The sequence below is a fragment of the Arachis hypogaea genome, chromosome 19, assembly GCF_003086295.3.
Source record: "Arachis hypogaea cultivar Tifrunner chromosome 19, arahy.Tifrunner.gnm2.J5K5, whole genome shotgun sequence".
In the NCBI taxonomy this organism is placed as follows: Eukaryota; Viridiplantae; Streptophyta; class Magnoliopsida; order Fabales; family Fabaceae; genus Arachis; species Arachis hypogaea.
In genome coordinates this window covers 10,235,197-10,252,239 of record NC_092054.1, presented here as the reverse complement: position 1 = coordinate 10,252,239, position 17,043 = coordinate 10,235,197, and the positions used below count along the sequence as shown (strand labels likewise).

The 17,043-nt window shown below is 30.5% G+C and overlaps 1 protein-coding gene and 1 non-coding gene across 2 annotated transcripts; one reads left to right on the top strand and one right to left on the bottom strand.

Annotated features, from left to right (window-relative positions):
* Positions 1 to 2,285: 2,285 nt before the first annotated feature.
* On the top strand, positions 2,286 to 5,777 carry LOC112777507 (pentatricopeptide repeat-containing protein At1g02150). Its single transcript, XM_025821896.2, has 2 exons — positions 2,286 to 2,838; positions 4,434 to 5,777. Exons 1-2 carry the CDS (start codon positions 2,458 to 2,460, stop codon positions 5,670 to 5,672), a joined length of 1,620 nt encoding a protein of 539 aa, XP_025677681.1. The 5' UTR covers positions 2,286 to 2,457; the 3' UTR covers positions 5,673 to 5,777.
* A 9,892-nt stretch (positions 5,778 to 15,669) lies between these two features.
* Positions 15,670 to 15,857, bottom strand: LOC112781863 (U2 spliceosomal RNA). Its single transcript, XR_003192615.1, has one exon. It is a non-coding gene; the product is annotated as a U2 spliceosomal RNA (small nuclear RNA).
* Between the last annotated feature and the right edge of the window lie 1,186 nt (positions 15,858 to 17,043).

Genomic DNA, 17,043 nt, shown 5'->3' with positions numbered 1-17,043 from the left:
AAATTTGGCATGATTCAGAGTGAAGCAGATCATTCAGTTTTCTCCTGTCATTCTTCCTCCACGACCTCCATATATCTGGTTGTTTATGTGGATGATATTGTCATTACTGGAGATGATCATGAGGGAATCACTCAGTTAAAACAGCACTTGTTTGATCACTTTCAGACTAAGGATATGGGAAAGTTAAAATATTTCCTAGGAATTGAAGTGGCACAATCTAATGCTGGGATCTGTATCTCACAGAGAAAATATGCTCTGGATATTCTTGAAGAAACTGGAATGTTGGATTCTAGACCTGTAGATACATCAATGGATCCCAACACAAAACTTAGTCCAGATCAAGGAGAACCTCTTACAGATCCTGGTAGATATCGCAGATTAATTGGCCGATTGAATTATTTGACAGTCACTCGGCCAGATATTTCATTTGCCACAAGTATCCTAAGTCAGTTTCTTGACTCCCCATGCGATAGTCATTGGGATGCAGTTGTTAGAGTCCTTAGATATATCAAAGGTGCTCCAGGAAAAGGTTTGTTGTATGAAGATAAAGGACATAACCAGATTGTTGGATATACTGATGCAGATTGGGCAGGATCTCCATCTGATAGACGTTCTACATCTGGTTATTGTGTTTTTATTGGTGGTAACTTGATATCTTGGAAGAGTAAGAAGCAAAATGTTGTAGCAAGATCTAGTGCGGAAGCTGAATATAGAGCTATGGCACTTGCCACATGTGAACTTATATGGTTGAAGCAATTAGTTAAGGAACTTAAGTTTTGTGAGGCGAGTAAGATGGAACTGGTGTGCGATAATCAAGCTGCCTTACATATTGCTTCCAACCCTGTGTTTCATGAACGGACCAAGCACATAGAGATTGATTGCCATTTCATAAGGGAGAAGTTGCAAAGTGGGGAAATAGTAACAGCCTTTGTCAACTCCAACGATCAACTTGCAGATATTTTCACCAAAGCTCTCCGGGGTCCTCGGATACAATACATATGTAACAAGCTTGGTGCATATGATTTATATGCTCCAGCTTGAGGGGGGGTGTTGAATATTATATTAGAGATATAGGCTGTATATAAGTTATTCTGAGAGATATAGGTTTTATATAAGTTATTCTGTTTTGATATAGTTTCCGTTTTTAGATATCTGATTCTGTTGTATCTCCTAGTATTAAGGGATTTTATTTTTGTACCTATGTATATATATATATTGACGCTGAGAGATGATTCTCTCAAGGAATTCATCCAAAACACAATCATTGTCTCACTCCATTCGTGTATTTCAAGTATATCCCTTGACCAAACTTGAGGGAAAAGTCCCACTGTTGATGGCTCTCATGAGATGACGAAGAGTTCATCTTCTGGCAGAGGTACCTCTTCACTTCCGGTGGCGGCGACATGAGCGAATTACCATCGACACAGAGCTTCTGGAGCTTGTTGAGGCAGGGGTTGACGTTGAGGGTTTCAAGGTTGACGAGGTTTTCGAGGTCGTTGGGGAAGCAGCGGAGGCAGTTAAGGCGGGCGTCGAGGACCTTGAGAGAGGTGAGGTGTGAGGTGGAGCGTTGAAGGAAGAGGAATTTGTTGGAGTTCACCAATAGCTTCTTCAACTTTGTCAGTTCCAAACTAATGCTTTCTGAAAGCTACATCAGTTTATTGAAGTTGGCGTTCATCAGTTCCTCCAATAATCTGCAGTTGTCAATGGTTTTGGGAAGGTGTTCAACGAGGTTTTCAACGACATTCAAGACCTTAAGCATAAAGAGGTAGCCAATGGAGTTTGATAGACTTCTAAGCTGGTTCGAGTGTACGTCTAACACCACCAACTTCACCGCATTAGTGTCGATAACTATCACATAAGATTTTTCCGTCAAATTTGGTCAGAGAATACAATAGAGGGGCCACAATGGATCACTTTTGGGAGGACTAGGGCTGGCATGGATATATTTTTTTGACCGGAATCGTCTTGTCCTAATTTATAATAGACAAGGACTAGATTGAGTGTTTACTCCATAAATCAAACTATTTTAAATTCAATTTCAATTCTAATTTTAAAAAAACCATATTCCAATGAGATTATAAAATTGTATGTCTTATGATAAAGACTATAAAATTAATAATTAAAATTATTAAAAAATATAATATATTTAACTAAATTATTATTTATTAATTTTTTTAACATTTAACTTCACAAGCATAATAAATATTCAAATACAATTATATTAAAAATTATTAAATAATTTAATATATTTAACTAAATAATTATTTAATTATTTTTAACTACCAATTTTATATGAAAAACAACTAGAGTTTGCAAAGTTTGACCATGTTTAAGAGTTCTATGGGTTGAATGGATTTGTTATGAGCAGCGTCATCCCCTTCCTTAGTGGTGTATTGCTATCTTCAAAGCCTCAAAATCTGAAACAAAAGAAACGAATCCATTTGTGCATTATCGAAAATGCTCCTTCAACACTTTGTGTCTCTCAAAAACCCTAACACTCCTCACATTCTCTCCTCTTCCCTCTCTTATTCTTCGGCAACACTTCCCTCCGTCTTCAACCCTTCTTCTTCCACCTTCCCTCACGCGCAACTCACGTGTCCTCGCACCCTCTCTGTCACGTGCACTGCGTCCAACGCCCAAACCGTGGGTTACAGGCGAAAACCCGCTGAAGCGTGGAAAGCTATATGCAAGAGGATATCGTTGATTGAGAAGCCAGAAGTGGATTCTTCTACTGTGTTGAATCAGTGGGAGAGTAAAGGAAAATGGATCAAGAAATTGGATGTTTGTAGAGTCATCAAAGACTTGAGAAAATTCAACAAGCATAGAAGGGCACTTGAGGTATAATGCAATGTTCAAATCCTGTCTTCTTTTTTCGCTTTATGTTGAATTAATGTCTGTTGATATACCTTTCTACTTGGATATTTTAAGTTAAGCGTTTTGAAGTGAAGTGTTAGTGTTTGTTAACTGAAAAAAAAAAAGATTTTTTTTTTAATTATTTTTTAGGGTATTTAGCAAATTTTTAGTAGTAAAAATAAAAATTTTAGAAAAATCAAAAAAGTATTTTTTTTGAGAAGGTGTAATTTACATTTTTTTTAAAGATTTTTTTTTCTTAAAAAAAAAGATGTTTTTTATATAATAAATAAACAAAAAATACTTTTATATTGTTATATTATATCCAAATATAATTAATAGATAAAAATATTTTTTTACATGAGATACTTAAACATAAAATTATTTTTACTTTTTTATAAAATCTTTTAAAAAAAAATAACTCAAAAAGATTTTTAGAAGCTCACCCAAACAAGCCTTTAGTATGCTAAGTTTAACAATTGATTGATAGTATAGTTTGTTTTGTTTAACTTTATTGAGTAGCTTGATTTGTTGGGAATCTGATAATATAGATGGTATATTTTGGTAGGAATAATTCTGATCCTTGAGGTTGAATCATATACATAATGAGTTATCTGGTTATTATTCTTTTGAGTTTTTGCATGAATATGATTCTACACAGGCATTTTCAGTAGATGTATATCCACTATCCAGCTTTAATTTGCATCTGAATCGAGATATTCATGATTGTGGAGTTAAATAAGTAGCATTGCCATTGATTTTGTTGCATACATTTGGATTGTGTTGTCTTAGGACTTTTATTTCAAGGGGTTTTGGCATTTGATTTTATGATGAAACTGAAATATCTGAAATATATTCTGTCAATGTAGCCAAGTGTTCTAAGCTTAGATAGATATACAACATAGCACTTGGTAGTGTGCAGTTTGGTGATGGATTGCACAGGAATAAGATGTTATATTGTAGTTATTGTAATAGGTAATGGTAATTGGTGAATAAGTAGTATCGTATATGTATACCTATAAACGCTATCCATCTGTATATAGTTCATTCTTTTGTGAGATTAATAAAATTTCTGAGGTTATAGGATTAACTCAAACCAGGCCTTACCAGGAGGGACTTATATGTTAACCATCTTTGAACTATGGATCACTCTTAAAATAGGAGAAAGAAAAGAAATAACATTTCTTCTTCTCATTTGGCCATGCAAGAAAGTTATAGCATATTGCAAAGTTCCTACAGAACCATATGTGGTTGCAGTCTGTATCAAAGGTTTCTCAAGCAGAAGAGTAAGTGTGAGTGTAGACTTATGACTTGTGAGACTATGGATGATTGATTCCATTTAAGCTCTAAAGTCTTAGAAGTGTGCTTTTTTTAGTATTTATATAATACACATAATTATATAGGATGAATAGATATACAACCACATAATTTATTATGTAATTCATATATTACCATTTTGTAATCTTGTGCTAACCGTGATTCCAGAACTGTTGTTTGTGATCGATTATGTAATCTTCATTACCTTGTAATGTGTTAACATCAACCATGAACAGTGTTGAGAAAGTAATTTCCAAATTTTGCAGGTATATGATTGGATGGACAGAAGACCAGAGAGATATAGAATAACTCCGAGTGACATTGCAATTCAGTTAGATCTAATTGCCAAAGTTCATGGAGCTCCTAGTGCAGAAGCATTTTTTCTGAGGCTGCCTGATAAGGCAAAAAACAAGAGGACATATGGAGCCCTTTTGAATATATATGTGCATTTTCAGTTGAAGGAAAAGGCAGAATCTTTATTCGACACAATGAAGAGTAAAGGTCATGCAATTGAATCATTAACATTTAATGTAATGATGACTCTGTACATGAACTTCAAGGATTATGATCAGGTTGATATTTTGGTTTCAGAAATGATTAAGAACAACATAAAGCTGGATGCCTATTCATATAATATCTGGCTATCTTCTTGTGGATCTCAAGGATTAACAGAAAAGATGGAACAAGTGTTTGATCAGATGACAAAGGATCCTAACGTAGTTCCTAACTGTTCTACATTCACGACAATGGCTACAACTTACATTAAGATGAATCTGTTTGAAAAAGCAGAAGAGTGCATAAGAAACGCTGAGAGCAAAATCGAAGGTAGGGACAGAATACCTTATCATTATATCCTAAGTTTATATGGAAGTATTGGAAAGAAAGATGAAGTTTATCGTGTGTGGAATAACTATAAACTAAGTTTTCCCAGTATACCAAACTTGGGATACCATTCTGTTATTTCTTCCCTGGTTAGAATGGATGATATTGAGGGTGCAGAAAATCTCTATGAGCAATGGGTTTCAGCAAAAGCATTTTATGATCCTAGAATAGGAAACCTTCTCATAGGTTGGTATGTTAAGAATGGCAATACAGATAAAGCTATTAGGTTCTTTGACAGGATGAAAGAAGATGGTGGAGTTCCAAATCCAAGTACTTGGGAGCTTCTATCTATGTTGCATATTGCAGATAAAAGGGTAACTGAATCTCTGTCTTGCTTGAAAGAAGCTTTTGTGGCCAAAGGTTCAAAAAGTTGGAGACCAAACGCTACAAACTTGGACGCATTCTTTAAGCTATGTGAGGAACAAGGAGACATGGCATGCGCCGATGATTTGATCGAGTTGTTGAAGAAATCAGAATTTGTTAAAGATGAAGTTTATGCATCAATGATTGGCTTATCTGATGGTACCGTTGGCAAAGGTGAATGTTCAAGTAAGATTGATGCAGTAGATAAAACTATGGATTATAACTCGCAAATGTTGAACCAAATGGAAAGTAGTTTTTGATGCTTCCTTTATCTTTTATTAATTAATTTTTTTTCCTGTTTCTTTGTTAGATGTGGATACTGTCGTTATTTGGAGATATAAGCAAATTTAAAAATCGTTACAAAATTACGCAACAATTTCTTAATGGGTTACCACTTAGCACGGAGTATAGAAACTCCATTGTTATAGGGAAGTAAAATCTCCATTATCTGCTACAACATATCGCCATAATTATTCTGCTATAACTTCAAAGAGGATTGAAGGTTACGGAATGATCATAATAACCTATCTTTATTTTGAGTAATTCACTTGGTTTTGGCTTTTAAGAATGGGAGAAAACAAGCATTAAGCTGTGCTGTAACATGATTTCTTATGGAGAATAAGTGTATCAGCCAAAAGGGATAAAGCTCTTGACACAGCTCCTTTTCTAAATTACCTTTCAGCGCAGTAATCTTAACTCTGAACATATTTATATTTATTAGGTGCACTTTGTTTCTTTCCCCATATTCACTAAGTACTTACTATTATTTATAAATTATTTTTGGTGCTTCTGCAGTTCTGCTGTTAGACCGTTCTTTATTTATTAAATTTTTATTTGAATGATCTGGATTTAAAAAGGTAACCTGTTAATCAGGTTAATTATTTTTTTACAAGTTTTAAATTTTTTTTGTAAGTCTCAGATATTAGATTGAAGTTCAAAATAAAAAAATAGTATATAAATATTAAAAATAACATGTCTGTATAAAAAAAAAGTTATTAGACTTTAGAATTAAAATAAATAATACATAAAAAATAAGTTGAAAATTTATGTACTAAATCTAAAAAAAAAAGATATATTAAAATTTAAATAAATTTTGTTTTGTGTGAAATAAAATTATAATATTAAATATAAATACAATGATAAAAAATTTTGTGTTATATATATATATATATATATATATATATATATATATATATATATATATATATATATATATTATTTTGTGAGAAACAAAATTAAAACATTAAATATGAACAGAATGATAAAAGATTTTGTATTATATTAATTTAATTAAAAAAATATATATACAACTTAAAAAGCAAACAAACATATAATAATTTTATTTTGTGCGAAACAAAAATTCATATAATTTTTTATTAACAATTTTTTTATTGAAATATGTCATTTTACTATATTTATAATATATTATTTGGGATAATTATATTATTTTAGTTAATATATATTATTTAAAAAAATATTTAAAATTTATTATTTTGTATTAAAAATATTATTAAAAATATATTATTAGTTTTTCTTAAAATAATACTTTCTTTTCTTTGGTTCAAATACTATGACAATAAAAAAATTTTACGTAAATGCGTCTACTCAATAAATATTATATTCATTTATTTTTATATTGTATGTAAAATAAATAATTAATGTTTAAAAAAGTTAATAAAAAAAAAGAAGTATTCTTTTTTTTACCAACTCTTAGGTGAATATAGAGACTATGTTATTTGAACTATAGTTGGTTGGCAAAGAAAGAAATACTCTTAATTATATATTAAATAGAATAATTATTTATTAGGCTCATTCTTATACAAATAAATATTTCTTTTAGTTTTATATCTGATATTTTTTATACCAATTAGCTTCAAAATTTAATTATTTTTTGAATAAATTAATAAAAATAATACAAATAATTATTTAAATATAATTGTATTTTAATTTTTCATTCTATTACGTAGGATAATTTGAAATAAAAGATAATGGACTTATTGTAACTGTCATGTATTTTGTGCTTTGACTGCGCGTCATCGTCTGAGAATCATGGCGCCTTCGTGGAGATCAGGTTCTTCCACAGTTTTGCTTTTGGAGTTAGCCAACCAGCAGCGGCGACAGACAGCGTCCTCTGTTAAACGAGCGAATTAGTTTTTTTTTGTTAGTGCCGGTTTGTTTGTTCAGCCCATGACAAAAAAAAAACAATAATAAATAAATTTAATTTACCTAATCACTTTTGATAGTAGGTTAATTTTTAAAGAGTGCTGCACTCTCTACTTTACCTGGAGTACACAAACTTTCGCAAACCTCAGTTTTTCAACCCTTTTCCCTTACCATTTTGTTGCTTCTAAAACTAAAATTCATAAAAAAAACACTATAACTTATGTTTGAATGTCTATTTATGACTTTGCTTATCTACCGAAAAAACAAAATTAGCAACGAAGTTAAAACTTTTACACGGAATTGTTATTTAATCAACTAAAAATAATCCTACAATCAACTGTTACAATAAATATGGAAAAGGGTCCAAATATAAAAGATTACAATGAGGGTAATTTGGACTTAACCTACTTTTTTTATTGTAGAAGTTAGTTGGAGAGTTATCTTTAGTTGTTTACTAACAATGCTTCAAAAAATGTTTTCTTTTTCCTTCTCCCGTTTTGGTTTATAAATTAAGAATTTAATTTTGATGAATTGTCAGTGTAAAATAATTTTATACGTGTATTCAATTACGTAATATTATATCAGTAAAAATAACTACATTTCACATTAATTACGTGAATAATTATCTAAAAGAATAAATGTGACAGTACATCAAAATTAAATCCATAACTACTCCTTTTGTTTGTGAGGTTGTATATGTTCTTGTCATTGTAAGATTTGTGATGAAATTACACATTTTATACATAGTTACATAACATACACTTATATGGTTGACGGATAAGTATACTTTATGTAAACCGTTGAATCCATTGAATAATTTTTCAGCATAAGGAAATAATTCCAGCTACATCATGTTACATAGAAAAATGAAAATCGTTGAAGGAAATTGGAACATATGTATAACATTTATGATTACATTGGCCATCTAATATACTCGGTAGTTCATATTACTTATGTTTTAATGAACTACTGGAATCAACCACATGGTAAAGTTCATGTTTCATTCCATTGGGAAGCTTCCAATTAAAATGGTAAAGCAATTGAGAAAGTGACAACTCCATTTGGTGTAGCAAATGGCAATACCCACACAAATTCTCCTTCCGGCACCAATGGAATCAATTCAAAGTTTGTACCTTTGAAATCAATTGAACAACTGTCGAGTCTCTCAGGCTCAAAACTCTATGGCCTCTGCATGACTAGTCCAATATTAAATAATAGTCCGGATAATTTACCATAATAAATAAACTGATCTTGAAATTTATTAGAATATACATTTTGTAAAATGGATATTAAAATGTATTTTTTTCATAAACTTGTAAATTGCCATAAGGATCTTGCGTTTTATGAATGCACGTAATCCGCTACATGGGTATTGTAGTTTATGTTCGAAGCAAAGCATCACATAATTTGTGGTAGGAGTGTTGCGGTTTATGTGTGATTTACAAAGGTGTATAAACCACTATAAAGATCTAGCAGTTTATGCTTTAGTGTGGACTTAATTTATTTTTCATGGAGTATGAGTTATTGGATGAAACTTTTTGGTTTGCCTTTTTTATGTATGGCAGCAACATAGGTTAGGTTAGTGTTTATCTATTTATTTTTGTTCTCATTTTTTGTTTCAGACTATGCCTTCTCTAACAACGGGCTCATTCCATTGGTTAAGTTCTCTGCTATTTTGATCAAAGAAATCTCAATGATGATCCTGATTCTTTCTTCAAATTTAAGAATAATTTATTTTTATATAATATCAAATATGAAGTAAATTACAATCTTAAAATAATTAATTGCATTTATATAGATCAACCATTAAAAAATAAGACTAGTAAATTACAATCTATTATTCATTATAATTCTTTTAATTCAGATAGGACGTACTCTTTTAATTCAGGTAGTACGTATACAAAATAAAAAAAATTTAACGAATATACTTGTTGAATTTTAAATTTTAGAACTAAATTGACTATAAATTCAACAAATGTATTTCATATTTGATATTATATAAAAATAAATTGTTAACTTAATAAAAAATTAAATAACAAAAAACGTACATTTAATAAAAATATAATTTTATATTTTAAAATATTAAAAAATACATTTTAAAAATAGATCATCTAAACATATTTTTATTAATTTCAAGTTTTCAACATTTAGAAATAAGGTATCTTTTAAAAAAAATTTAAAGGTAAAAAATTGAAAATAAAAAATAAAATCTAAACCTATTCTTAACAATTCCCTTCGAAAATAATTTCTGAAAAAAGTATTATTTTCATTCATATTTGACTCCATACATTTCACAGGGACCTCCTTCTTCACTCTTGCGGTGATTTTTCATTCGCCATGGTATCCTCAAGCCCTAGAGAAGGTCGTAGCGAGGTCCACACTACCTTGAAATAAATTACAATCTTAAAATAATTAATTGTATTTATATAGATCAACTATTAAAAAATAAGACTAGTAAGTTAATCTATTATTCACTATAACTCTTTTAATTCAAAGAGTACGTACTCAGATAAAAACGTACATTTAATAAAAATATAATTTTATATTTTAAAATATTAAAACATACATTTTAAAAAAAGACCATCTAAACATATTTTTATTATTTTCAACATTTAGAAATAAGATATCTTTAAAAAAATTAAAGGTAAAAAAATTGAAAATAAAAATTATTTTTAAAAAATAAAAATAAAAAATAAAATCTAAACCTATCCTTAACAATCCCCTTCTAAAATAATTTCCGAAAAAATTATTATTTTCATTCATATTTGACTCCCTACATTTCACACAAGCAGGGACCTCCTTCCTCACTCCTGCGGTGATTTTTCATTCGCCATGGTATCCTCAAACCCTAGAGAAGGTCGTAGCAAGGTCGACACTGCCTTGAAATAAATTACAATCTTAAAATAATTAATTGTATTTATATAGATCAACTATTAAAAAATAAGACTAGTAAGTTAATCTATTATTCATTATAACTCTTTTAATTCAGGAAGTACGTACTCAGATAAAATCGTACATTTAATAAAAATATAATTTTATATTTTAAACTATTAAAAAATATATTTTAAAAATAGACCATCTAAACATATTTTTATTATTTTAAAAATAGACCATCTAAACATTTAGAAATAAGATATTTTTAAAAAAAAATTTTAAGGTAAAAAATTGAAAATAAAAATAATTTTAAAAAATAAAAATAAAAAATAAAAAATAAAAAATAAAATCTAAACCTATTCTTAACAATCCCCTTCTAAAATAATTTCTGAAAAAATTATTATTTTCATTCATATTTGACTCCCTACATTTCACACAAGCAGTGACCTCCTTCCTCACTCCTGCGGTGATTTTTTATTCGGCATGGTATCCTCAAACCCTAGAGAAAGTGGTAGCGAGGTCCACAATATCTTGAAATAAATTACGATCTTAAAATAATTAATTGTATTTATATAAATCAACTATTAAAAAATAAGACTAGTAAGTTAATCTATTATTCACTATAACTCTTTTAATTCAGGAAGTACGTATTCAGATAGAAACGTACATTTAATAAAAATATAATTTTATATTTTAAAATATTAAAAAATATATTTTAAAAATAGACCATCTAAATATATTTTTATTATTTTCCACATTTAAAAATAAGGTATCTTTTTTTAAAAAATTTAAAGGTAAAAAATTAAAAATAAAAATTATTTTTAAAAAATAAAAATAAAAAATAAAATCTAAACCTATTCTTAACAATCCCCTTCTAAAATAATTTCTGAAAAAATTATTATTTTCATTCATATTTGACTCCCTACATTTCACACAAACATGGACCTCCTTCTTTACTCCTCCGGTGATTTTTCATTCGCCGTGGTATCCTCAATCCCTAGAGAATGTAGTAGCTAGGTCCACACTGCCTTGAAATAAATTACAATCTTAAAATAATTAATTGTATTTATCTAGATCAACTATTAAAAAATAAGACTAGTAAGTTAATCTATTATTAACTGTAACTCTTTTTTTTTTGTGACTGAAATAAATTAAACAAAGAAAAACAAAAGAAACAAAACAAGGAACTGCTTAAATAGAGGGACAGTCCCGTTTAAGACTACTCTTAAACTCCTCCCAAGGTGAAAGAAGCTCCACATGCGAAAGTTGTAACTTCATCACCATCTTTGCCATAGTATCTGCCACCGTGTTTGCATCTCTCATAATCAAACGAAAGTCAACACGCCAATTCCAATGCATGATATCTCTTATTTTGAGCACCAGTGGATCAATAAACCCAAAACCATCTTGAGTAACAAGATTAAATGCTTCCACACAATCCGTCTCACAAATAACATCTCGTTGACCCACATCCCAAGCTAAGAGATATCCTCTCCAAATAGCAAACAATTCTCCTTGAAGAATACTATTACTCTCAATCATTCCCAAACACCCCCTTTGCCAGCTCCCATTACAATCTCTAATAACACAAGCAAAACCAACACTATCACCCGAACCAAAATAACTAGCATCACAATTAATCTTAAAAGTACCAATGGATGGGGGATTCCAAAAACCATTTAGAGTTGAGGGAAGGGACATACGTTGTAATTCAAAAATATTTCTAAGCTCCTTTTCTGAAGTTAATGCCAGACAAATGACTTTTTCCGGAGGCCAAGTTTCATGGGGATTAAAGATGCCGTTATTCCTTGTTCGCCATATTCACCAAAGTCCCGAAAAGAACTTGAGCGGGTGCTCTCTGCTATGATACAAGAACCAGTTCTTCAAATCCAAACGATGACAAGGAATATCCAACCTTTGCCAGACAAGCTGAGCTTTTGGACAATCCCGAATACAATGTATAACCGATTCCTGGCTAGAAAGACATCTTGGACACCTATCCGATGACGACATCCCTCTTCTAAAGCGAAAACTTGCAGTAGGAAGAGCCTCCTTAAGACACAACCAAGCCAAAAACTTATGCTTTTCCGGAACAAGCTGACGCCAAAGCCAAAGCCAATTCTCCCTCTCCTCCCAACCAAACAGCTGCTTACACAACCACAAGTAACCATTGCGTGAGTCATAGACTTTGGCAGTAGACCCACTCCAATACCAACCCACTTCCGGACCTGCTTGTTCATCTGGATTGTAAGAGAGAATATTATCTTTCAGATTTTGAGATAAAGGAGAATAAAGAGTATCCAAATGCCACCTACCAACCGACCAAATATCCTGTATCCGGAGATTCGAATCAGAAATGTGGATATAATCCATCTCATTAGATAACCGTCCTTCTCTCCTCCAGCTAGAAAACCAAAAATTCTGGTTCAAATCTCCAATACACCAAGCAAACCCATCCTTCAACACTTTCCAAGCCTTGCAAAGACACCTCCAAATGGGAGAGTCCTTGTTCTTAGGATAACTAAAACAGTCATATAGAGATGATCGGTATTTGTCATCCAATAATTGGACCCATAGCTTGTTTGGCTGCTGGAAAAAAGTCCAAACTAGCTTCCCAAGAAGAGCAATATTTACACAATAAGGATCTCTAATCCCCAAACCTCCATATTTTTTTGGAGTAACCAGTACCTTCCAACTAACAAGATTCAATCCTCTTCCATCAACTTGTCCTTTCCAAAGAAAATTCCTCATCATAGACTCCAATTTACTAATGATTCCTTTGGGAAAAATAGAGACCTGCATCTGGTACGTCGGAATAGCAGCGGCAACAGAATTAACCAAGCAGAGTCTACCAGCCCGATTGAGTAAACTCCCTTTCCAGCTTGCTAGCCTACTCCGAATCTTATCCAGGACACCATTGAAAGCTGAACGAGTCACTGGGTAACTCCAAGATACTTGCCCAAATCCTGGACAAATCTGATAGAGGATACCCCAGTGAAAACCTCTTTCCTTGTTGCAGAGATATTCTTGGAGCAAAGCGCTTTAGACTTCTCCACCACTGTAACTCTTTTAATTAAGGGAGTACGTACTCAGGTAAAATCGTACATTTAATAAAAATATAATTTTATATTTTAAAATATTAAAAAATATATTTTAAAAATAGACTATCTAAACATATTTTTATTATTTTCAACATTTAAAAATAAGGTAACTTTTAAAAAAAATTTAAAGATAAAAAATTAAAAATAAAAATTATTTTTAAAAATAAAATCTAAACCTATTCTTAACAATTCACTTCTAAAATAATTTCTGAAAAAATTATTATTTTCATTCATATTTGACTCCCTACATTTCACACAAGCAGGGACCTCCTTCCTCACTCCTTCGGTGATTTTTCATTCGCCATGGTATCCTCAAGTCCTAGAGAAGGTCGTAGCGAGATCCACATTGTCTTGAAATAAATTACAATCTTAAAATAATTAATTGTATTTATATAGATCAACTATTAAAAAATAAGACTAGTAAGTTAATCTATTATTCACTATAACTCTTTTAATTCAGGGAGTACGTACTCTGATAAAAACATACATTTAATAAAAATATAATTTTATATTTTAAAATATTAAAAAATACATTTTAAAAATAGGCCATCTAAACATATTTTTATTATTTTCCACATTTAAAAATAAGGTATCTTTTTTTTAAAAATTTAAAAGTAAAAAATTAAAAATAAAAATTATTTTTAAAAAATAAAAATAAAAAATAAAATCTAAACATATTCTTAACAATCCCCTTCTAAAATAATTTCTGAAAAAATTATTATTTTTATTCATATTTGACTCCCTACATTTCACACAAACATGGACCTCCTTCTTTACTCCTCCGATGATTTTTCATTCGCCGTGGTATCTTCAACCCCTAGAGAATGTAGTAGCGAGGTTCACACAGCCTTGAAATAAATTACAATCTTAAAATAATTAATTGTATTTATGTAGATCAATTATTAAAAAATAAGACTAGTAAGTTAATCTATTATTCACTATAACTCTTTTAATTAAGGGAGTACGTACTCAGGTAAAATCGTACATTTAATAAAAATATAATTTTATATTTTAAAATATTAAAAAATATATTTTAAAAATAGACTATCTAAACATATTTTTATTATTTTCAACATTTAGAAATAAGGTAACTTTTAAAAAAAATTAAAGGTAAAAAATTGAAAATAAAAATTATTTTTAAAAATAAAATCTAAACATATTCTTAACAATTCACTTCTAAAATAATTTCTGAAAAAATTATTATTTTTATTTATATTTGACTCCCTACATTTCACACAAGTAGGGACCTCCTTACTCACTCCTTCGGTGATTTTTCATTCGCCATGGTATCCTCAAGTCCTAGAGAAGGTCGTAGCGAGATCCACATTGCCTTAAAATAAATTACAATCTTAAAATAATTAATTATATTTATATAGATCAACTATTAAAAAATAAGACTAGTAAGTTAATCTATTATTCACTATAACTCTTTTAATTCAGGGAATACGTACTCAAATAGTATGTATTCAGTACTAAATAAAAAAATTTAACAAATTAAAAATATTTTTATTATAGACCAGCTAAATATATTTTTATTATTTTTAACATTTAGAAATTACACTATCTTTAAAAAAATTAAATATAAAAAATTAAAAATAAAAATTATTTTTAAAAAATAAAAATAAAAAACAAAATCTAAACATATTCTTAACAACCCCTTTCTCTCTTTTCCACGATGAAATGTGGGTGAAAATGGATCCTCTCAATTGTTAAAAAAATATTTTTTTGAACTAAATGGCTCAACACACAAGGCGAAAAATGCAATAAGTACAACTAAAAAGAGATGTTCTAGACATGGGTGAAACAAAGACGATGTGAAACTACGCTAAGTTTAAAGGTCTAAGTTAAAAAAATATTTAATTTAAAATCTTAAGTTAGATCTTCGTAACATAATTTATGAAAAAAATATATTTTGATATCTATTTTATAAAATATATATTCTGATAAAATTGAAAATCAAATTATTTAATTTTGGTATTACCCTAATAGTCTGCTAATACTCTTTAATAGTTAAATTTTCTCATGCTAAATTTTATTTGTTGTATTCAAACCAAATTACGAATCTACACAAACATAACACCTAAAAGACAAACACCACAGAACCTTTTGAACTGAATTTGTAGGGTGCGCCAGGCCCATGCAGTAGTGTAAGGCTTGGGCGACGCTTGACAGGCCCAGTAGCAAGCTACTGTAATGGCCCATCACCCTCAAAAGATAAATTTAATATCGTGTGAGCCAATGGCCCACATATCAGATATTAAACTGATAAGAACAGATACTACACTTGATCTTAGCGGAGAAAGGTATGCTTTAAAACGTCAACAATTCTTTCTTTTATGCTAACGCCCTACCCCTTTCCTGTACGGTCTCAACGATGTGTGACATAAGGCGAGGATGCAATAATATAAAGAAAAAGAAAAAGAAAAAGAAAACACTACCCACAAGAACAACGTAGCTCCCTGACATACAGCAATGTTGTGTTACTCGTGTTTTGTCCACTATTTCTTTCTAATTAACATTCTCTGATTCTCTTAGTTCCCTTATGATAGAGATCCACATATGAAGGAATAGATTAAGTAATATCCTATGAGGCTTTTTATGCAATTCTTCTGGCTCAGCCTTGGTTCTACACTTCTACTCATCATTTCAAGTTTTCAACAGATTTTTGTCCTGCTAAGTAAAGTGCCTAAGTGCACTGCTTCCTTCCTTAATAGCTGATATATTTCTCAATGGCGTATGGTATAGCATCGAGGACATGTATATGACTAGTGAAGTAACAATATTTTTTACAATACTAACATGTGAACACTTTAAACGGCAAAATTTAGTAAGCGAGAAATTTTGGGTAATTTACCAAAATAAAATAATGGAATTTTAATATTACCAAAATATAACTTTTGATTTTTTGATACGAAAATTCAATTTTTCAGTAGTCTATGTAATCCGTGGAAGGGGTACCACGGTTTACGTGGAAAAGGCAAATGCATAGAAACCGTGGTAGGGGTTCTACGGTTTCTGTTGGAGTGTGCAAATAGGCATAAACCGTGGAAGGGGTCCAGCGATTAATGCCTGGACCTATTTCACCTATAAATACCCACCCAGGACTTAGTGTGATGTAGAGAGTCATTTTTACTTCTTCAAAAAATGAGTGAGGAAAGTTTTTTAGTCCTAGTCTACTGCGTTTGAAAAATTAAAAAAAAAAAAAGCAAAAGGCATGGAGTTAAGTTCACTGACAAAGAACCGGCCAGTGTTTTTGTGCGTTCCACAAATACTCTGTCAGAACTAAAGACGAGCATTTTGTAAAAGGCAGGGTTGTGTGGGTCCAAGTGGGTGAAGAAGTTGTTTTACAAGATTTCGATTGCGGTTGTTTCAACTGGGGTGCAGTATGAAACATTTGTGATAGGGTCGAACGAAGACATGCAGGTTTTGTTTCATTATCGGTGAAGTTTTCCAGGGGTGAGAATACACGAGCTGTATGCCAAGTTGGAAGATG